This window comes from Boleophthalmus pectinirostris, unplaced genomic scaffold, assembly GCF_026225935.1.
Source record: "Boleophthalmus pectinirostris isolate CB_2022bp ecotype Guang Dong unplaced genomic scaffold, ASM2622593v1 HiC_scaffold_2, whole genome shotgun sequence".
NCBI classification, from domain to species: Eukaryota; Metazoa; Chordata; class Actinopteri; order Gobiiformes; family Gobiidae; genus Boleophthalmus; species Boleophthalmus pectinirostris.
Window position 1 is genome coordinate 34,547,414 of NW_026571152.1, and position 22,423 is coordinate 34,569,836.

Here is a 22,423-nt window from a genome sequence, read left to right on the forward strand (position 1 = left end):
CAAACACTCACTCGAAACTCCTGTTATGACTAAGCAATAAAAAAAAGTGAGGTTGCCTTACAAAAAATGTAATTAAAAACACCTCTAAAATAAACGCAATGCAGTTTAGTCCATGCATGAGGTAAAATTATAAAATATGTTTATTGTGTAATTCCAAATGATCTTAAATGGGCAGGTCAGAGTCACCCAAAGGGCCCGGGAGCTGCACAATGCCCAGGTCTGCACTATAAGGAAACCAGGTATTATTAACAGCAAGGTTCCATATTTTATTTATTACTAACCCCAACACTAAAATTGTGAGCGAGTGTGAAGGAAACTAGGCCAGACTTGATATAAAACTAATAAAAACTGTAGAAAAGTCATATTACGAAAAAACAGACAATACTGAGTGACTTTTATAAAACAAAAGCAACAAGTTCTGAATCCAATGAGCAGCCAGCAGGTCATCTCCTCTCCTGTGACCGAGCAGCAGAAAACTAATTTCGCTGTCTTGAATTCAAACTGAGGCTGCGTTGTCCTTTTGGTTGTCTCTGTGCTTTTCTGACAGTTGTCTTGGCAACAGTTTCAGGAGGGATGTGAATGGGCTTCCAAGGAATGGGGTTGTAGAAGCTCGGTGATGGGTAAGCTTTTCCGTATGGACCTGGAGCAAAAATATTCACAAATATCACATAAATCTATGTATTACTGTTACTGATGTGATGGTTAAAGGTGCACTGTGCAACATTTTATTTGTTTCTATGGAGTTATTGCTTTGGAATGTTCCACAGTATGACATTAAAAAGCTCTACCTTACATTTACTCAATTACAGGTGGTTTAATAGCTCCAAAATACCTAGAAAAACAGACATTCTGACTGTGAGCAGGGTCGCCTCTCCACAGATCTGACCTGTAACTTGATCTCCATGATGATAGAAAAAATACCATACAGTGAAACATCTCCATACAGAAAAGTATTTGATGGACCCTTCACCAGAAAAGTTGATATATTTGATTTAATTTGATTTTATTCTGACATATTAGATGCCGCCACCACCAGTCCTGTCACAATAACAGATTTCAGAGCACAATATATTGAGAAATATTGAGATAAACGATAGTATTGAAACAACTTCATGCCAATGATTAAAAAAAACAATAACACAAGATAATCCAGGTAAGCCACTGTTAAATAAACAGTATCATTAAAAGGCCTAAACTACAACAAATGAATAACAGAATAAACTAATAATTAGCCATTCAAGTGACTTATTCAACCCTCTACCGCTCAAATCTTATTACAACTAAACTCTCACCACTGTTGCAAATACATTCTCCCAAAATGTATTGTTCCAGCTTTCATATTTTGATCACCAAGTCTATTTTATTATTCATTTAGTGTAGTCATGAGGGACAGTGCACAACATACATTAACCTTAACAGGAGAGATGCATTGTGCCAGGTTGAAGCACTAGATACACTAATTTCCACCTGTAGTCCCTGGGGCATGTTTTTAGGTTTGATGGGGGATACTGGAGTGCCCGGAAGAAACCCACCCAGACACAGGGAGAACATGCAAACTCCACACAGAAAGGCTCGGACGTCCGGTAAATATTAAAGGAAATACTCACCTTGACAAGTGGATTTGGGGTTGACTGTGTTTTTTGCATTGGCCTGACTGAGCCATTCCTTAAACTTCTCTTCTGCCCTCCTGCGTCGTTCCTTCTCTTGCTCCTCTTTTAGTGCAGCTTCCTCCTATCCACCACAGAAATATTAATGACATTATTATTAATTGGGATGTAGTGATATCCAAATCTCTCAGTACAATACTACCACAATATCAGGGATGGACTGGGGCCAAAACACAGTCCTGAACCTTTCCAGCACATAAAGGCCTACAATGATATTCATCTCACTGTGCAATATTTTTTTAGGTATTTTAGAGAGGATAACAGAATTGTAGATGTGCTACTTTTTGCTTTTAAATATGCCTTCAGAACTTTGGTATACATCACAGTCATATTCCAAAGCAGTGAGATTTAAAAGTGCTTATTTACATGTTTTCTGCACTGAAACAGGGCAAAAAATCATGGTCTATGTAGTTCCTTCTGTTTTTAGCTGTTACCGAAACAAAACAATACTTGTAAGCAAAGGCACTTGTTTTTCGATATTGAGATAGCCCCTGATAACATTTTAACGATACAATTTCAGTTATTTTCACATCTCTAATTATTAAGTGCAGATTTTTTGTTGAATTAAGTGATAAATATACCATTACCTTCTGTTTCTTTTCTTTCTCTGCTTTCTCTTGATTTTTCTTGTGAAGCCATTCTTTATACTTTTCTTGTGCTTTGAGCTCAGTCTCCCTCTGCTTTTGCATTTGCATCTGCAGGGCTTCTTGTTCTTTGCTTTGTTTTAGATCTTGTTCATGTTTCTCCTACAACACAACAAAGTTTAACACAATCAGAAACCACTATGACCCTGTTACACTAATGTCCACAAATAGTAATTAACCTGTTCTCTTTTCATTTTTAGCCAGTCCTGGATCCTTTGATTGATCACAGCAGCCTTCTGCTCATGGTCCATTTCTTGTTGTTTTTTCTTTTCTTGAAGTAATCGCTCCTAAATGATAACCATCTCAGTCAGGTATATTACATTTTTACATTAGGAAGACAGTTTACTAAATAGAACATATCAGTGTGTCAGTCTTGCCTCCTCTGCCTTCTTTTCCAATTTGATCCTGTCTTCTTTGGCCTTATTTAGAAGCCACAATTCCCAGGCACTCAGTGAAGCTGGAGTTTTCTCTGGCACTGTAGAGCTCAGCATCTGATCTGAGGGTGTCTTAGGCAGCTCACACCTACAAAATATAACGATTACTACTTTAGTTCAGGCAAATATACCGTTGTATTCACATATCTAACCAGCTCACCTGTCTGAAAATACTGAGGTGTTCACTGTCCCCTTTGGCGGAGACTGTCCACTTGATTGACTCATGTTTTCTGCGCTGTCAAAACTATCGTGATAGATGGGAGACAAGAGGGAGAACGTGTCTTCATCATCAGAACGGACCCCGACATCCAGATCCAAAGAAGCGGGTTTATGAAAGTCTTTTTCTCGATTCCTCGACTTCTTCACTGGAGTAGAGCTGAAGCCGTTTAATGCGAAACTGGACATTGTCCCTTTGAAGAGCGGATGATTGAAAATGTAATACAGACAAAGGTTTGCCACTTTAAATCTTTTAACTACTTAATAAATCTCCTAACTCGCACACTTTAACAGCTAGCTAGCACGGGGGCTAATGCTATGAGCTAATGCCATAGAAATCAATGCGCTAATGCTAACAACAAACTTAGCCAACTAGATGCTAGCACGTTACACAAGCTGTAGTGGGTTAGGCAAAAAAAATCTGCCTATTTAATAACGAAACAAACTATTGCCGTTTACATGTAACTTGTTATGATTCTTACCTTACGCTTGACTTGGATATAACGTGAAGTAAAAGACCTGAAGTCACTGATAAAAAAAAAAAAAACAAACACAAAAAACTTTCCCAAACACGCCACGCCCCCACGCACAGAGGACGCTGTTGCTATGACGCTGACTCGTTAGTAACCATAGTAACCACAGAGCGTATATGAGTGTATTTATGCTTATACAGTCTATGTTCGCAACCATAGAGTGTGTAATATTCATGCACCATAGAAATCATACCAACATCATCCGGTGGGGCTGTTTATTTACAGAGATAGATAATAAGTCGCTGTTACCCGGTGAATTGTGGATGTTGTTTCGTTTTTGGTATGAAATGTCTGACCCAGTTCAAACCAGTTTGTACACAGTCACAGTCACACTCACTTAACATAGTGACTCTAATAACAGGCCAGGCCAAAGCAGAGACACGGGGCGCCTATTTTTACACTTTAGCGAGGCATTTGGTAAGTGTTATCTGAACGGGCTTATGTCCACGTTTTATTGTTTCCAAATGATTTATTTAACCGCAGAATGCTTGAAAGTATAAATTAATTTTGAAAATGTATATAGGTATCTAGACCTAGCCTACATATAAAATATATAGCATCACAAGGGCATGTGCTCTTGGTACACAACATGTCAATCAACCACCCGTTTTAATGGAGTGATTCTACAAGATGTGTCATCTCTGTGAAATCTGTCCTGTGTTCTGAGCAACAAGCACAAAGCTAGAGTGCAGCACGTGCACATGTGGGCGTGCCTGATCCTCTGTGGCTCCAGTGAAGGAAGTTTGCACTGAGGTGTGGGATGCTCACATGGCCCTGCAGTTAGAGCCCGATGAGCACAAGAGACGAACACCGAACTTATTTGGGCTGACGGGGCCAACGAGCAAGTGGAGCTGGAGGTACTATGGCAAAAGACCACCAGAGACTGTCTGAGAGCAAACAACTACTGCACCAGCTCAAGGAACCACAAACAGAACACAGAACATCACGGAAGTCCAGGAAGAAACTTCAAGTTATCATTTGTGCGCTGCTCGTAGAGTTGTGTGAAAGATTCACTTTCTTTGGGATTGTATGCAACATGATCCTGTTCTGCACTGTGAAGTTAGGATATGACAACTACCTGGCTGCGTTCATCAATCTGATGTTTGTAGGAGCCAGCACACTGACCCCGGTGCTTGTGGGATGGTTTGCTGAAACATACTTAGGAAGGACAAAAGTCCTCTACCTGTGTGCGTTCCTTCATTTCTTTGGTAAGTCTCGTGTTTAGATTATCTTTGTTTTTAGTCCAAGTGTAAATGTAAAATGTATACAAATACAAACTCTCACCATAATAATCCTATTCTCAAAGGCACAGCCATGCTTCCTGTGGTGGCATTTCCATTTGAAGATTTCTACATAGACAATCATCACATCACGCACCAGCTGGAGCCTCGAGAGCAGCAGATTCTCTTTTACACTGGTCTGCTGGCGGCAGCGTTGGGCATTGGTGGCATCAGAGCTATACTCTGTCCTATGGGAGCCTACAGCCTCCAGGGGTACAACCAGCACCAGCTTTTGTCTTTCTTCAACTGGTACCTTCTCCCATTAAAACAATTTAAGTTATTAGACATTTTGCAGTTATTTAAAGAATTTGTTAGAGTGAGCAATGTTTGTGTTTTGTTGTTCTGTACAGGTTCTACTGGCTGGTCAATCTGAACTCCACTGTAGTGTTCCTTGGCATAGCTTATATTCAACAATCTGTGGCTAAAAATCTTGGATTTCTTATCCCATTCACTTCTGTGTTACTTGCTCTCATGGCAATAAACATGGTGCGCAACAAATTTACCTACAAGCCAAAGAAAGGTATAATTTACACAAATGTTCTGCTGTTCAAACACATATCTGTAACCTTGTGCTGTTTAACACAGGTACATCTCTGCTCACGACTCTGGGAGTGTTCATTAACTCCTTCAGGATGTGCTGCCTCCACTATCGCCACATCAGCGGAGAAGTCACATCTTGGCTTGACCGGGCCAAAGAGAACAATGGAGGTCGATACAGCGAGACTCATGTGGAGAATGTCAAAGTCCTTGCACGGCTTTTTCCCCTCTATGGTCTTCAGCTGTTCTACAGAGTCTGCATTACACAAGTACAAGCAGAAAGGACATGGACACTGTACAATTATTACTGTTAATAAATGAACAATAACAAACATTTATCTCCCACAGATTCCTTCAGGTTACTACATACAAACCATGAATTCAAACCTTCACATGGATGACCTTCTCTTGCCCATCGGTGTGATGAATGTCATCAGTATCCTCCCTCTGCTGTTGCTGGCTCCTCTGATGGAGTTGGTCACCTCCTGCTTCCTCTCCACAGGAAAACCTCCTCTGGCCCCCGTCAAAGTCATCAGTATGTATCTCTACACACTCACTCAGAGGTTCTGTCGTTACAGCTCCTTAATAAAATACCTAAATATTATTTTTTCTGTCTTTTCCTCCTTATAATGACTTCCTGACCACACCCCTTGTTGTGCAGACCCTCTTACCATCCCTCCCTGTTCATCCTCCCCTTTTAGCTTTGGGCCATGCTCTTGCAGCCCTCTCTCTGCTGCTGGCAGGTTTTTCTGAACTGCAGAGAAAGACCTATCCTCTGGTGGAGCAAACTCTCTCTGGAAAAGTCTTGCAGGTCTCTTCCATGCCCTGCTACTTCCTGGCCCCTCAGTACATTCTCCTTGGTATCGCTGAGGCTCTTGTGACACCTACCTGTGAGTACCAGACATTACAGTACATCTCACAGCTTCCCCAACCAGCCAGTCCCTATGGTGAATGTGTTATTTAGAAACCGTTTATTCACTTTTTAGGCTCATTTATATCCTTCCAGTTAACTCCCAGTCACATCAGAGGGATCTCACTGCACTTCCTCACACTGTCCTATGGAGGGGGCTGTTTTCTTGGCGCATTCATAGTTCTGCTTTTATACCTGATCTCTGGAGGTACTGACTGTTGTGTATATTATGAAAAAGTACTGGAATAACCCAAGTAAAAGTTCAAATAAATTAAATTCTCATCTCTTGACAGGTAATTTCTATCCAAATGTTCTTCATGAGGGAAATCTAGAACGGTTCTTCTTTCTACTTGCCTTTCTTCTAGCTGTGAATACACTTGTGCTTTGGCGTATCTCCTACAGGTGTAAAATTTGGACATTTCCACATAGAACCTCTGAAAAAATGTAATAATCCTAACTGAAATGTGTAATATTTTGCAGGTACCTTGACCTGTCTGTGCAGGGGAAAGCGATAGGTGTTAGTCCTTTGACGGAGAAACTGCTGCAGTATAAAGCCTGTCTACAGTTCTACAACACAGTCGAACTCTCCTACATAAACCACTCAGTCGAGTCAATTTTATGATTTACACTGTGTAACTTTTCTTCAAGTGGGTCCTCCATTTGCTTGTATCCATGGAATTGTTATTACTTTACCTGCAACGTTCCAAAGTATGGCACGAAGCGTTTCAGTCTCCATAGAAACAAGCAGGAGATGCCGTCAGGTCAATTTACATTTATTTTTGAGCAATACATGTATCCATAATTGAATAAATGCATCTTATGTAAGTTTAATGCCATATTGTGGAACATTGCAGGCAAAGCAATAGTATCTCCATGGTGCTGGATCCCCAAAATGAAAAGTTACACAGCGTACCTTTAAAGTGTGTATGACAGATTTTATGAGTTTCTAATTTTTACTTTACTTTAATTTGGTGAGGAAAAACTATTGTAAATATAAATTATAGTTTTACACCAATTAAGAAGCAATTTGCAAAGAAAAGTTGAAAATATGTTGAAAATTACAGGAAGTGGAGAGTTTTAAAACATATTGAGTCACACAAGGGAGAAATCTGTGCAAAAGTTAATCACAATTTATAAAAGAAACACATTTTTTTGATACTTTAAACATGATTTCAACAAAATAAAAATGTTTTCTTATGTTTATATTTGTCAGATAATAATTTCTGGGTAATAAAACGAGTTTTGAGCCAGTGTAAGTAAGTACATTTTATTCATATTAGTACCTTTCACAGGTAAAAATCATAAAGTGCTTTAAAGAGAGCAAGTACACCAGAAAACAATAATAAGTAAAACAGGGTCATAGGACTCAAGTCAACCAAAAGCTTTTCTAAACTGGAGTGTCCTCAGCTGCTTTTTAAGGGGCAAAGCATTCCATAATTTCAGGGGATCAGCCTGAAAGGAGAAGTCTCCCTGAGTTTTAAGCCTGTTTTTTGGGTTCTGATTGGAGCAGCAGAGGGAATGTCCCAAAGAGTAGGAGGTAAAAGGTCCAGGATGAACCGTGAGTCTAACCTGGCATAGGCACTTTAAATTTTTTCTTTTTTTAAATGCAAAATTATATGATACAAACAAATTAGCAATGTTAATTGTTCAAGCAATTAAGCATGACAAATGAGAGGTCAGACAGGAAAAATGTAAATAAAAAAATTATTAGGTGCTAGGAGTCTAAAGGCCTATTCATATTCATACTTCATAAGAACATAAGAATGTTCATATGTTAATTAACTTAATGAAGAAAGTTCTTATGTTCTTATGAAGTATGAATATGTATGCCCATAAAGTGATAAATCCATCTTCCAACTATAATAATAACATTCAGAAGTAGTTCATGTTTTATTCTTACATAGAAGTCCAAAGATAATGGCACTTTTAACTATAGCGGCTTGATTCATCATCTCTAAATCATTAAATCAAAAATTGTCAAATATGATTGATGCTAGAGCCTGACCGATATGGATTTTGTTGTGGCCGATATGAAACCGATATAATGGAAGTTGGAGCTGCCGATAGCCGATATAATCACTGATGTATTTAGTGATGTAAAAATTCACTGTAAATCTTGAATTGATTAAAAAAACTTAGGTTTGGCTCTAGTGGATTCTAAATTGGGTTTATTTAGGCAACATTTATTGTTATTTTGACTCTTTACATCATATTTACATACAGTAGATTGGCCTAATGGCATTTTTGCATCACATTCTAGCTACTAGTGATGGGTATTCCAGTTTTTTTTTTTTTTTTTTTTTTTTTTTGGAGAATCGGCTCTTTTGGCGCGGCTCACTAAAAAGCAGCTGGCTCTTTCGGCTCCCAAGCGACTCTTGAGATTGTTTTGTTGCAAGCAGGACTAAACCAGAACTGAACCAGGACTGAGTGTCGGGACTCGAGCTCAAGATTAGTCCTGGTTTATTCATTTTATGCTGAACTGCAGCCAAATATGCACTTTTTTTTTTATCCTATGCACACGCAGATTTCTGAAAGTTTCGTTTTCAGCCGCTGCTGCTGTCAAACTACGGGTCTACATGCGGCTTGAAGAGAAAAAGTGAGAAAAAGAGAAAACACGGCTCCCAATAAGAAGCAGGCTCCCGTTGTTCGCTCTAAGAGCCGCTTCGATCTCGACCGACCCATAACTCCTAGCTAGTAAACTATCGCTATTAGCCTTTAGCCGTAAATGCTGCGCACCGCTGTAGTTAATTATATGCATAAATGTGGATCATTCACACGTCTATTCACAGCTCATTTACATATCAATGCAGGTCCAGTAACAAATATACGGCCAAAGTAGTCACTTTACAATAGACCAATAGAAAACAGCCTGTTTATGTGTGGGAGCTACAGCAGCTAACCGCTAACAAAACCTAAACTAGCTTCAAAGTCGATGTATTTCCAACACTCACCGCTCACACAGGCTCCTCCTCACATCACAAGTCTGCACTAATAAATGTCCTTTTAATCCAGAGTCAAACCGATGGTCCGAAAAAGAATATAATCTCAATGTTGCGCACGGCTGCAGGTGTAAACAAACACACGAATGAAGTGACGTCACTCTGGTGGTGTGTTCATGGACAGTACGGACACAGACAAATTACACCGCAGATAAATACTGATGCGGAGCCACATATTAGGACATTTATCTGTCTGTAAATTGGATTAAATGAACATAATGTAGAGAGTCTAAACTTTATAACGAGGTATAACATGCCCACGTGAAATATCGGCCCATATCAGCAAGCATATCGGCCGATAGCCGATATGTCTCCAGGTGCCCATATTGGACGATAATATCGGCCAGCCGATATATCGGTCGGGCTCTAATTGATGTTTTCTTTTTTGGCACAGTATACATGTTAAAAATATATTTTGGGTGTTGCTGATTGTAAATATTTTTAAGATTAAAAATAAATTAGTTTTTCTAAGAACTCTAAAGTTACCAGCTCTTTCTTTAAGGTGCTATATTATGCAAAATTGATTCTTGTGAGGAAAAACATACGCGGCGTTGTGTTTTGTTTCATTCACATATGTCTACATCTCCAAAGCTCAAACTGCTCTGTTCCACCTTGTGATGTCATGTAGTGTTAGTTTTCATCAATTAAATCAATTAAAGGGCTGAAATTATCCAAATGATTCAAGTGAAGGTGTATGGAGTTGAAATACACAATGGAGCACTTCCTGTATTACCACATGACATCACAAGGTGTTTTCAGGAGTGTTTTCAGTTTGACAGAAGAACACAGCCTACATATGCACACTGTAAATATTTTCACTGTGAAATTACGGTAAATTATTGGGTAATAATTGCATTAATTTCACAGCAATTTGCTGTAAATATTTTCACATCAATTTACTGTAATTAATTCACAGTAATTTACCATAAAACAACAACACTTTACTGTAAATTCACAGTTGCCATGTCCAAGAATTACTGTGAAATAAATACGTTAAACTGCTGTGAAAATATTTACGTTGACTTACTGGAAAAGTAATGTAATAATTAACCAATAATTTACTGTAAATTTACAATTTAACAGCGTAATAATTCATTTTTAATTGTAATTTTACTGCACCCTCTTGCTTTATGCTGAAAAAAAAACAGAACAAAATTATGATTTGTTTTCACTTTTTAATCAAGCAGTGCAAAGTACAATTGCATTCAAGAGAAACATTATAATAGCAAATAGTTTTTAAAAACATATAAAAGTATAAAATGTCCATCAGCAAAAAATGTGCCATCAAAATGGCTACAAATGGAATCAAAATTAACTATTTAAAATGTGCAACAGCAAACAATGTACAACCACTACAATTCATGCATGTTTAGGGATAGTTCAACTTTTTGACAAACTGGCCCATTGCCATAATCCCTATAGTCATAGCAGTAGGTTTGTTACCTTTAACTGTCTGTACAAGCTGTTTTCAGATCAGTGAGCAGAGATATGACCTACTCAGAGCTACCACTATGGAGGCTCATGGAATTTCTTGGTTTCTCTCATCAAACTCATTAAATACATAATCCAACAACTCCAAAATGCTCTGGTGGACAAGTTGTGACCTGCACATTCACCACACTATGAGATAATAATGTGACGTTACCAGACAGTTGTTTTTGAGGTAAAAAGAGAGACTCGTAACATTGTCTGAGTAGCTCACGTCTATGCTCCACTGATCTAAAAACTGCTTGTACAGACAATTAAAGGTAACAAACCTACTACTATGACTACAGGGATTATGGCAATGGGTCAGTTTGTCAAAATGGAATCCATGGGTCATGACTAAAAGGCATACTCTCAAGTTGTTTAAAAAAAAAAACTTTCTACATTGCCTGCCACTCAAAATCTACTAGTTTGCGCATTAAAGTGCTTACATGTGGATTGATGCCTCCATGCTTTCTTTGTCTTCGAGCCAGTTTCTGAGTTAATACCCAGGAAGCATCTGTAAATCAACAAAAAAGCATTAATATCAGGTGATTTTCTTTATGTTACATGAGTATGTATGGATGTATGTATGTATGTGAGTGAGCAAGTGCATATGTATGTGAGTGAGTGAGTGAGTGTATATGTGAGTGAGTGTGTATATGTGAGTGTGTGTATATGTGAGTGAGTGAGTGTATATGTGAGTGAGTGAATGTAAATGTGAGTGAGTGCGTGTATATGTGATTGAGTGAGTGAGTAAGTGTATATCTATATGTGTGAGTGTATATGTGTGTGAGTGAGTGAATGTGAATATACTGTACCTCTGAATAAACTTCAAAGTACAGGAACTGTTTTCCCCTTCAAGATGTTGTGGTGTGGCCCCATCACCACTCGTTCCTCAACTGTCAACATCCATGCCCTTGGCTTCATCGGATCATCTGAAATGAGCAGATGTGTGCTGTCATAAAGATGTGGAATGTTGAATGTGTCATTGAGATTAAGTTTCATTCAGAAAAGTTTAGAATCAGAAGAGATGGAGATAAGATACTAAATTGAGCAAACCAATGTTCAAAACACCAGTCAGCTAGTTACAGTAAGTAAACATATGTAAGAAATTTATAATAATTTTAAAAACATTAACAGTTTTCACATTTTTCCTACTGTGCTATGCAAAATGTAAATTACATGGCTCAGCTATTTTTTTTTCCAAAATGGCATTTGTTTTTGCAAATTAACTCATATGCAGAAGAATAATGACCTAAATATCAAGTTTTTTATTCCATCATTTCCATCAAAAAAGTTGTTTAAAAGACAAACATCGAGCTTACAAGACGTTGATAAAGAAATGCTTGAAATATAGCCTATATACTGCTATACAGAGTGTTTTGTACTGTGTCAAACCAACTATCTAACTTGCTAACGTTACCGCAGCCACAGCCTCAAATCAAAATGTGGAGCAAAGATTTACTCTACTGTGACACAAAACGTCCCTTTAGCTCAAACTTAATAATACCAACTAACCATGTTAATCCTTCGTGTAGCCACTTTGGTGAGGTGGTGGGTGTTCCTCAGTGTAATTGTGTAGAAACAAAGGCGTCAGAGAATAAAAATTATTAATATGACGATCATCACACTTGTTTAAAATGTCAATATGGAGTGAACGCAAAGGTGGAAAACGAGGAGAAATTACCTTGACAATAATTTCTGTCTTTGTGTCTTTCTGTCTCTGTTCTCCTCTGGGCGGGTAACATCAAGTCTACTACAAACCGTTAATATTTGAAGAGAAAAAAAAAAAAACGGCGTCAGGAGCGCGGTTCATGTACTTTGCTGTGTTTTGCCTGTGTATGTGGGCGCGAAAACGGCGAGCATGTTGCTATTGCCAGAGACTTTGGATTGCTATCCTATAGCAAGTACTTTGCTATTGCTAGTTGCAAGTGTGGTGAGGCTGCAGCCGTATGGAGAAAGTGCTGTCCTGTCACCCTTCAGTCTTGATAAAGTAACGTCGTGTACGTGTCCATACCGCCTTGTACACTATCCCACTCGTAACAGCGCCATTTCAACTATTTCAGCTTGTGCTTAAGCTCTGGTTTGCTAACGCCAGGACTGAACCATGACTAAAACAGGAGTAAAACAGGGACTAAAACCAGAACTAAACCAGTGTCGGGATGGGCCCAGAGGTGTGCCCGCGGAGGCTGTCCGGTGACCGCAGGCGAATGGATTAGCTCTGAGCTCCGTGCCCCTCGTGGCTACGTGTGGTACAGTCGGTCCGATCGTGCTTTGCGGACATCTGCTCCGTGGGCTCCGTGTTCCCCCTGTCTCTCTCTCAGGTCCAAGATTAGTTCTGGTTTGTCCTGATTCAGTGGTTTAGACCTGGTATAGACCCGGTTTAGTCCCTGTTCAGTCCTGGCTTAGTTCTGCTTTAGTCCTATTATTTTTAACCCTTATATTGTGTTTGGGTCAAAATTGACCCGTTTTCAAGTTTAGGTATGTAAAAACTACCATTTGCTTTTTTGTACTGGAACGAGGCTTCATCTAATCCTCAGACACAACTATTTTAACACAACAAAATTAATTTTCACCATTTTAGTAAATTGTAAATGTCTCAAAAAAAAAGTGACATTTGTGGTGTTATGTACGAAAGAGCATTGTAGTCAGTGAAAAAAAAAAAAAAATCTGGAGGGGGGAGGGGATTATCTCGTAATTACGAGATAGTATCTCGTAATTACGCGATAACCGCCCCCCCCCCGAAAAAAATCTCGTAAAAACAAAATAAACTATCTCGTAATTACGAGATATTATCTCGTAATTAAGAGATAGTATCTTGTAATTACGAGATAACTTTATTTATTTGAATTTACGACAAGTCGTCACTTTCGTCACAGTGGGCGGAGTCGACACTATGTTGGATGAAATATGGCTGATTTACAAACTTTAATACACTTTTATCACCTTATTGGACTAAAGCATGATGAAATGTTACATTTTCTACAAGTGGATGGGTATAACATGAGTTTGTCGACTCTTCGGAGACGCCTTTGGAGTTTGGGATTGTTTCGGCAAACAACTAACTCAGAATTGCTTGACATCGCCTTGTTTCTACAGGATGAACTGGAAACCTACGACTGCATACAGTCTGGTTTGGTGGTGTCCCAGAGAACTGTGAGATGCCTTCTTCAGATTCTCGATCCAGATGGGGTAGAGCTGAGGTCACGCCGCCGTCTACGGAGACGTGTGTATGCCAACCCAGGGCCAAACTTCTTATGGCATGTCGACTCATATGATAAACTGAAACCATATGGAATTTGTATAAATGGAGCTGTCGATGGATTCTCACGTATGGTTATATGGCTACATGCCTTTTCAACAAACAGTAATCCCAAAGTTGTTGCCGGGTACTTTGTTAATGAAGTGAAGGAAAGAGAGGGCGCTCCTATGAGAATTCGATCGGACATGGGCACAGAGAACTCTGTCCTTGAAGAGCTTCAAAGATTCCTGAGAAGCAACCATGAAAACTCAGATCCCTGTTACATCACAGGATCCAGCAATCATAATCAGAGGATTGAGCAGTGGTGGGGAGTTTTAAGGAAGCACCACGCACAATACTGGATGAACATTTTTCAGGATTTGAAGAACAATGATACATTCTCAGGAGACTTCCTGGACAAAAATCTCTTGCAGTTCACATGTATGGAAATAATAGAGGTAATTATCCCTAACCTCCTGTAATCAATTTTCATAGTTTATTAAAGTAATATTGTTTTATTTATCTAAACACCGCCCATTTATTATGTTAGAAGTAAGATTTGTTTCCATTCTTTATCAATCTTTGTCCAAAGGTCCGTTCATGTGACCTCACAACTCTAAACAGCTTATAGTCTAATAATAAAGATAATATGAGACTTTATATTTCCCACAAAGGAGAAATGCACACACAGCAACTCACACTTGTCCACCTGAACCGCAGACTCAAACTCGATTGGCCAGGGGTCAGAGCTATGGCCTGCGCTCACACTTGTCATAACTAAACCGTGCCGTGACCCGATTACGTCATGCAGCGCTTTAGAAATTACTTCACCTCCCCGTCATTTTTTTACGGACTGGGTTTAAAAAAAAGTCTGTTATGAGCTGTAGTTGTACATCAAATGCATAGCCTCCTATTATGAAAAGCTTGAATAAAAGGCTGGTTTCTTTTCCCTAATATTTACAAATAATGCGTCGTCCAGACGACGCTGCAAAACCCTCGCCATAATTTTCCTCTATTTAACAGGCAATGGGCTCATATTTGGAAGTTAGAGATGCAATACAAAATAACATTGGTATTTTCTTCATTTTAATTTCACATTTAAGAAACATTGTGATCATCCACCTGTGTCTGCAGCAGAGCGCGCTCGGCCTGTCCCTCACCTCCGCTCCGCGCGCCACTCCTAACCACTGTTGGGCAAGTTACTTTGAAACTGTAATGCGTTATTTATTACCTATTACTGTCATTTCAAAGTAATTCGTTACATTACAATATTACTGCATTTAAAATGTAAGGCATTACATTACTATTGCATTACTTTAAGTTACTCTCACCAAAATAACTTTTGCACTGTATATGGACTGAACCAGGACTAAACCAGGTCTAAACCAGGACTAAACCAGAGCTGAACCAGGACTAAACCAGAAGTGAACTAGGACTAAAACAGGACTCACTGTAGGGACGGGCTCGAAGGTGACCGCAGGAGAAAGGAGCGGCTCTGCTCCGCACCTCACGGAGGGAAGAGCGGCTGTCACCCGATCGCTCTTTATGGACACCCTGCTGCTCGAGCTCGCGGCCCTGATTTCAGCAACTATTTGCAGGTACCCGAGCCGGTGCAAGAGTCTGTTACAGCGCGTAACTTCTACCTTCCTTCAGCGTCTCCAGAAGTCCAACTTTTTGTGTGATGGTTTGCATTTTCCTCTGCCTTTTGGGGGCGAGCGCAGGAGCCTTTGTCGGTGCAGAACGTTTCGTCGACGTTGTGGGTTTCGTCGGGGAGAAAACTTGCAACCGTACAGCACTTCAGAATCACACTGCTAGAGATTGAACATGTATTTAAATTTGGCAGCTGAACACATTCTGTACTGTACTGTAAAGGAGACAGGAGTCCCTTGGCCAGTCAGGACGCAGCGGGAGGAACGCAATACGCATTCATACAATGTAAAAAAAAAAAAAAAGGCATGCAAAATTGCACACACAAAAAAAAAAAAAAAAAAAAATCTGCGAGACCGCGAAAAGTAAACTGCGATAGAGGGAGGGACGAGTGTAAACCAGGTCTAAACCAGAACTGACCCAGGTCTAAACCAGGTCTAAACAGCGTGGAGTTCTTTGTCAGTCCTTTCGCCCGCGGTTACCTGAAGGTCTATGAGGGCGCATCTCCGGCGTTTCACCGCTGCTGATATCGAGGTGATTTTCGCTAATTTGTATGAAGAAAAAAACACCACTTCAATCCAGGTTAAAAAAAAAAAACAAAACATTGTAACGCGCGTTACTCACATTTGTACCGAGTAAAATATTACTATTTTTTCCCCTGTAATGCCTTACATTACTGCGTTACAGCAAAAAGTAATGCATTACTGTAATTCGTTACTTTTATAACGCGTTACTCCCAACACTGCTCCTAACCCTCTCTCTGTCTCTTCCTCTTCTGTTCCTCGCGTCCTTTTGATCCAAAACCAGTGCGCGAAACATGTGGGAAATTGGAATCATCGCAGATTTTCCAAGAAGAAACTTAAAGTAGCCTATGAAAGTAAAAACGTGGAAACTCTGTGTGGCGCGCTATGTGTGGCGCGCTGTGGAGGAGATGTTTCGCTGCGCGTGGGACAGCTTTGTCCGAGAGGCCGCGGTCACAGCTTAAGTTTTTTAGCTGCGACCACGGCCTCTCGGACCTAGCGCACCAAGGACAGCTCAGTAGCGCTTTTTCTTTCTTTTTTTTCCGATTACAGCGGCGCCCACGGCAACAGGTCAATCCGTGCATGTGCGCATGCATGAGCAACTGTGCCAGGCTCTGGCCCACCTCCTACTGGGCCAGAGTTTGGATCAGTGCCGCACCTGGGCACGGTTTGGACGCGCTCACACAACACAAACGAACCGTGCCATAGACGCCATCCCTGCTCTGGCACGGTTCGGATGGACAAGTGTGATATGCACACATTCAGTGCAAGGTGGAGGAGCTATGAATTCTTTTTTTGTAACTATGGCAACTGTCAAAATTCGGATTTTGGTCTTTTTTCATGGTTTATGGTTAATTTCTCTTTAATGGCTGGAGATATCCACATGAAACAAAAACTGACAAAGTTCAAAATCCTGTTTGTGCATATGAGCTACAGTCAAAGTACTGTCTTATAAATATGTCTAAAAGTGGGGACAATATTCAAAATAATGTGCTAGATGTTAGATGAAATGACTTTCACTTATGAGATGAATCTGTCAGATCTGTGAAACCACTCACCAGCACATAAGGTTCAACATTTGTAGATTTTATGTTTGAAGATTTTTCTCTCTCAAAGAGTTATAGGACTCTGACCTGAGACAGAGACCATGACATCGCGTTCTATAATGTTGTGAATGCAACCTGTTTAAATACTGTAATATATTTACATTTCTCTTGCTTATTGCGAGCTTATTGTGAGCTTATTGCTCGCCCAAAATCGTCTTAAATGATTTACTTCGGCGAACTTTGTTGGTTAACTTCTCTTACACACACTGAGCGCATTGTGCGTCAACAACCACTAGATCTGGCATTATAATAAAAGTTTTATCATTAATATTATTTATGTTCACTTCTACCTTTTGTTGCTGTTTTCAGAAAGAATTACAAGAAGTTGCACGACTTTGGAACACGCACACCATTAGCTGCAGTCGGAATACTGCCTGCCCAAGAGGAAAGCCTTTAATAATGTACAGACTTCCTCACCTTTTTGGATGCACGGACCACCTGAAAACTGCATCAATGGAACAAATAGAACTTTGCAGAGAGGAGATCCTCCCAAGAGGCCCCTACCCATGTGACGAATCGGTATTTGAAATTTGCTGTTTAGCAATGGCAGAAAATAATCTGCATCCACCATCTTCTTCCAATGAAGCTGTTGAACTCTATCTTTTTCTGAGAGACTATATTCATATGTACATTGTGTGAAAATGGCAAACTGCTTAACTGTAATATTTTCTGAAAGATCTATATGTATGTCCTAAGAAGTATAACACACGATGCAACATGATATTTACGAAAATGTTAATAAAATATTAATTCATAAATTCATAACATTTTGCAATGTTCAAGTAGATTCTTAAAAAAATCTCAAATTATAAATGTGGCTGGTGAGTTCTCATGTGCAGCTCTAGGACGTTTCCCATAGATTCAAGACTGCTGCACCCTCGCAGCCTCGACGCGTCTTCTGGGAGGACTAAATCATAGAAAGGTCAATACGGTTGTATGCCTCCTATAAGTACCACCGCTAGGTAAGGGAGAGCGCAAAAGGAAACAAAAGTCTAAAAAACTGCCTTCATATACCGCTTGGGTAGACCGGCAAGACTTGGATCTCGAACACGCACCTTATCCCGACAACTCCGGTGTGGGAGGCAGACACGCTGCCAAGTAAACTGAAGGCCAAGTCCCTGGCTTTGTCAGGAGCGCATCTATTTGAAGTTTTAGTAGTGTGGCTGTGGTGCGTGGGCTCATGTTCAATAGTGCAGCGGGAGATGGAGAGAGCGAGGAAAGAGTGGGCAAACTATCCAGACTTATGCATGAACACTGAATAAGTTCAGCTGGGTTGTCAGCTGGGGTACGTGTCATTTTTGAAAAATAAAGCATTAGCCTGCCGCTGCTGCCTTCTACCTCGCCACATAACAGACCTACAAATCCACTGAAACTCGTGCAGGTAGGTTTTAAGCGACCCGTGCCACTGACGTCAGTGGTCCGAGCGATGCGAGCCATAGGCACAGGAGCGACCACTGTTTTAGCAACAACCGCTAGAGGTGGGCAGGCGCTCTTCTCAGCCAGAAAAAGCGCTGGAACAACAAAGTAGAGTCCTGCACAGGCCTAACTTCTGGGCCCAAGTCGGCCCTGCTCCATGAGGTTCGAGCACGGCCCGGCCCGGCCCAACACACTTTCAGAATTAATGGGCCTGAACCCGGACATGTCCGCTTTTTTAGGCTTCAGTAGGAAACCTGCATATCGCCGTTGCTTTGTTTCCTCCCAACTTCCTCTGTGTGTCGTGCACACCGCGGCTGTGCCTCACTCTGTCATCTTCGCACAAAGAGAGTCTTATCGGCCGGGACAATGTGATGTCCCGAGTCACGTCCGGGTGAGAAGGTTTTCGTGATTTCCCTGTTGTATTGAAGGCAAATAGAGATATGGGGCACCAGCCCCGCCGCGCAGCATCCCCGGATCAGCGCTTATAAGAGCACACGCCGTACCATATAGAGCGCACCGCATCACGGCTCTGAAATAGGTTTGATCACGATAAGGGGAGAGTGTCTAATCTGTGCACTAAATGTATAATGCAGGTGTCTGAGCTGAGACGTGAGTGGTGAAAAGAGGCGTGTTGGGCTTCTTTGAGTGGAAATGAAATGGAGCGTAAAAAGATTCTCACGAGCTCGTGCAGCAGAGAGCAAGCCACTAATGACGCGCACACGCTCAGGTGTGTGTCCCACTGCCGCAGAGCGGCCGCTGTCAGGTGCGCATAGGAGCCATACGGTTCAGACCCACAGACTAAGGAGGACTAGCCTCAGCGGCGAGTGAGGTTAGTTAAATGATGTGCGTATGTTTTTCTCTTCGCGCGGTGGGCATCGACCTTGAGGACTAGCAGCGCCACAAGGCCTGATCCCCCCGGGCCTCGACGGAGGTGCGCGCGTCCTCATTAGGATTGAAATCAGCCGAGTGGCGCACTCGTCCGAGTAGTATTTTGTGTGTGGGTACCATTAGCGCTTAGTTTTTGGGTCCTGATGCCAAGACCGCAGCCCCACTGTTAAGGGTATCTGACTTGCGCAGACTTAACATGGTGAAAAGAAAGCGGGGCGTGTATTTCTCAGTTCAACCTTTTATTATCACACTGCAGATCTTTCTTGAATCATATATATCTGTTTTAACAAAAAATGAGTGCATACGTCACACGTCACCTCAAGGAAGCTGAACCAATCAAACCATTACAATTTAATACAACATTAATAAGAGCGTTATTCCACAACTACATTCAACACCCCCACTCGCTCTTATGTCACTAGCTACATGGAGAAAACAAAATAACAGAATGAGACTTATATTGTTTTAAAGTAACACATTTAAACACCAAACATTTCCCTTGAAAACTTTCTTAACTTGAGCTTAGTAGCTGGCTTTGTCAGTATATCAGCAATCATTTGCTCAGTAGCACAGTACTCCAAAATAAACCTCCCATTGTTTATATTTTCCCGAATAAAATGATATTTTATATCAATATGCTTCCACCGCTGCCTGTTGACTGGATTTTTGGCTAGTGCTATGGCACCTTGGTTGTCTTCATACACCTTTGTCTGTGCATATTGATAGGAGTCTATACCCCTGAGCAGCTGCTCTAAATAAATGCATTCTTGTATGGCTGATGCTAAGGCGATGTACTCTGCCTCACAGGTTGATAAAGCCACTGTTGGCTGTTTTCTTGTTTTCCATGATATCAGAGAGCTACTCTCATTTAGACTGGCACAATACCCTGATGTACTTCATCTATCCGCTGAATCTGATGCCCAGTCAGCATCACTGTAGACCCTTAGGCCTAGTTTTCCTGTTCTGTTGTACCCTTAAGGTACCTGAACACATTTAACTGTGTTCCAGTGTTCAACAGTTGGTTCAGCAAAATGCTGTGAGAGTTTACTGACCACAAAACTTATGTCTGGTCGAGTACAAGTGGACAAGTAAATTAAACTTCCCACTGCTTCCCTGTACTTTCTTGACTCTTGCATTTTTTCAGCGTTTTCTCTGTACACAAGTTTTGGTTCACATGGAGTTTCTCTAGGCTTGCAATCCTGCATTCCAAATCGATCTAAAATCTTCCTCACACTTCTCTCCTGTGACATTTTCACTACACCATCTGTTTGTTCAAATTCTATCCCCAAGAAATGTCTGACTTTTCCCATGTCTTTCATTTTGAACCTTTCAGTAAGCATGTTCTTTACATTTTTTAATACACTCTCATTGTTAGCTGCTATGATCAGATCATCCACCCATATTATTAGGATTATTTTTTCATTGTGCCTTTCCCTTGTGTACATACATGTATCAGCTGTGTTCTGCACAAAATCATTCTCAGTCAAACATGCATGCAACATAGCATTCCAATTTCTCCCAGACTGTTTTAATCCATAGATAGATTTCTGTAGTTTACACGCTAGTTTATGACCCATTTTTTATTTTCTCTCATAACCTTCAGGTTGTTCCATGTAAATTTCACAATCAATTGGTGCATGCAAATAAGCTGTCTTAACATCCATCTAGTGTAAGACTAGGTTATCCTGGACAGCCTTTTGCATGACAACTCTCACACTTGTCATATCAGCTGTGGGTGAAAATGTCTCTTCGTAATCAGTACCTGGTTTCTGACTGTAGCCTTTTGCTACGAACCTTGCCTTGTATTTATCAGACCCGTCAATTTCTGTTTTTAGTGCATAAACCCATCTACCCCCCACTGCCTGTTTGCCCGGTGGCAACTGAGTGAGGGTGAAGGCTTCATTTTCCTCCAGAGATTGCAACTCCTCTTTCATGGCGTTCCTCCACTGCTTTGCTTTGGTTGACGCAATAGCATCCTGATAAGTTTGGGGTACATCACACACTGCTCTGTAGCAAAAATCCATGCATGAGTTTAGTGTGTCTTCCATATTTTCTGTCTCAAAGTCCTGTAGGTGAGTTGGTCTCCTTTTAGTTCTAGGTGGGTTCCTTCTGTTCACTCTGTAACTTCACCTGGCTGTGTGCACTCTGTCTTTTCAGGTAAAGTCTCAGTAACACCACTGTGAATACCCTGTCCTGGTACATTTTCAAGTTTTTCAACAACCCTCTCTTCAGTGTTGTCATCCCCAGAATGTACACCCCCATAATCTGTGTGTGACTCAGTAGTTTGTGTTTCCTTTTCCTTGGTTGTCTTAGTGGTGAATTTTACCAACCTATGCTTTTGGACCCTCTCTGTGTCTGGATAGTACACTAGATAGGCGGGGCTGTTTTTATCATAGCCTATGAAAACACCTTGCTCACATCTGGAATCCATTTTGCCTTTCTCTTGCTTGTAAGCAAAACACACAGATCCGAATTTTTGTAATCTGGATATGTTGGGTACATTGCCTGTGAATAGCTCGTATGCAGTTTTCTTTGTGCGCTTGCTGTAACACCTGTTTCTCACATGTGCTGAGGTCTGAACAGCGTAGTTCCACAACTTATCTGGTAACCTGCTTTCAATCAGCAAGCATCTGCTCATATCATAGAGTGTTCTCCAACCTCTTTCAGCAGTGCCATTTTGGTGGGGTGAGTACGGCGCAGACGTCTCATGTCTAATCCTATTCTTTGTTAGCACTGTTTGGAAACCTTGATTCATAAATTCAGTGCCGTTATCTGTGCGGATACACTTGATTTCTCCATAAGGCGCTGTGTCTGCTAAGAACTTTTCTGTGCCTGGATTGTGTCACTCTTGGACTTGAGAAAATACACAAACATAGTACCTGAATAATCATCTGTAAAGGACTGGACATATCGGTGT

At 40.7% G+C, this 22,423-nt stretch overlaps 3 protein-coding genes across 3 annotated transcripts; 2 read left to right on the forward strand and 1 right to left on the reverse strand.

Moving 5' to 3' along the window:
• Window positions 1-122: 122 nt before the first annotated feature.
• Window positions 123-3,565, reverse strand: ccdc34 (coiled-coil domain containing 34). Its single transcript, XM_020931103.2, has 7 exons — window positions 3,444-3,565; window positions 2,906-3,155; window positions 2,689-2,833; window positions 2,491-2,598; window positions 2,255-2,413; window positions 1,608-1,731; window positions 123-640 (listed from the first exon to the last, which is right to left on the reverse strand). The coding sequence occupies exons 2-7, from the start codon at window positions 3,148-3,150 to the stop codon at window positions 477-479; spliced, it is 945 nt and encodes a 314-aa protein (XP_020786762.1). The 5' UTR covers window positions 3,151-3,155; window positions 3,444-3,565; the 3' UTR covers window positions 123-476.
• Window positions 3,566-4,066: 501 nt separating this feature from the next.
• On the forward strand, window positions 4,067-7,318 carry LOC110165918 (solute carrier family 15 member 5). Its single transcript, XM_020931116.2, has 9 exons — window positions 4,067-4,702; window positions 4,801-5,023; window positions 5,125-5,294; window positions 5,360-5,580; window positions 5,660-5,846; window positions 6,013-6,201; window positions 6,298-6,429; window positions 6,515-6,623; window positions 6,702-7,318. Exons 1-9 carry the CDS (start codon window positions 4,357-4,359, stop codon window positions 6,841-6,843), a joined length of 1,719 nt encoding a protein of 572 aa, XP_020786775.2. The 5' UTR covers window positions 4,067-4,356; the 3' UTR covers window positions 6,844-7,318.
• A 6,495-nt stretch (window positions 7,319-13,813) lies between these two features.
• LOC129409478 (uncharacterized) lies at window positions 13,814-17,914 on the forward strand. Its single transcript, XM_055155730.1, has 2 exons — window positions 13,814-14,386; window positions 17,512-17,914. Exons 1-2 carry the CDS (start codon window positions 14,021-14,023, stop codon window positions 17,839-17,841), a joined length of 696 nt encoding a protein of 231 aa, XP_055011705.1. The 5' UTR covers window positions 13,814-14,020; the 3' UTR covers window positions 17,842-17,914.
• Window positions 17,915-22,423: the final 4,509 nt, after the last annotated feature.

What these genes read in the sequence shown, in the direction of transcription:
- LOC129409478 (XM_055155730.1), top strand. Translation starts at nt 14,021, where the DNA reads ATGGTTATATGGCTACATGCCTTTTCAACAAACAGTAATCCCAAAGTT. An exon ending in CATGTATGGAAATAATAGAG is followed by an intron (nt 14,387 to 17,511) that starts GTAATTATCCCT and finishes TGCTGTTTTCAG; the next exon opens with AAAGAATTACAAGAAGTTGC.
- ccdc34 (XM_020931103.2), bottom strand. Translation starts at nt 3,150, where the DNA reads ATGTCCAGTTTCGCATTAAACGGCTTCAGCTCTACTCCAGTGAAGAAG. An exon ending in ACCTCAGTATTTTCAGACAG is followed by an intron (nt 2,834 to 2,905) that starts GTGAGCTGGTTA and finishes TATATTTTGTAG; the next exon opens with GTGTGAGCTGCCTAAGACAC. An exon ending in TGGAAAAGAAGGCAGAGGAG is followed by an intron (nt 2,599 to 2,688) that starts GCAAGACTGACA and finishes GTTATCATTTAG; the next exon opens with GAGCGATTACTTCAAGAAAA.
- LOC110165918 (XM_020931116.2), top strand. Translation starts at nt 4,357, where the DNA reads ATGGCAAAAGACCACCAGAGACTGTCTGAGAGCAAACAACTACTGCAC. An exon ending in ACAGAGTCTGCATTACACAA is followed by an intron (nt 5,581 to 5,659) that starts GTACAAGCAGAA and finishes TATCTCCCACAG; the next exon opens with ATTCCTTCAGGTTACTACAT. An exon ending in TTTATACCTGATCTCTGGAG is followed by an intron (nt 6,430 to 6,514) that starts GTACTGACTGTT and finishes ATCTCTTGACAG; the next exon opens with GTAATTTCTATCCAAATGTT.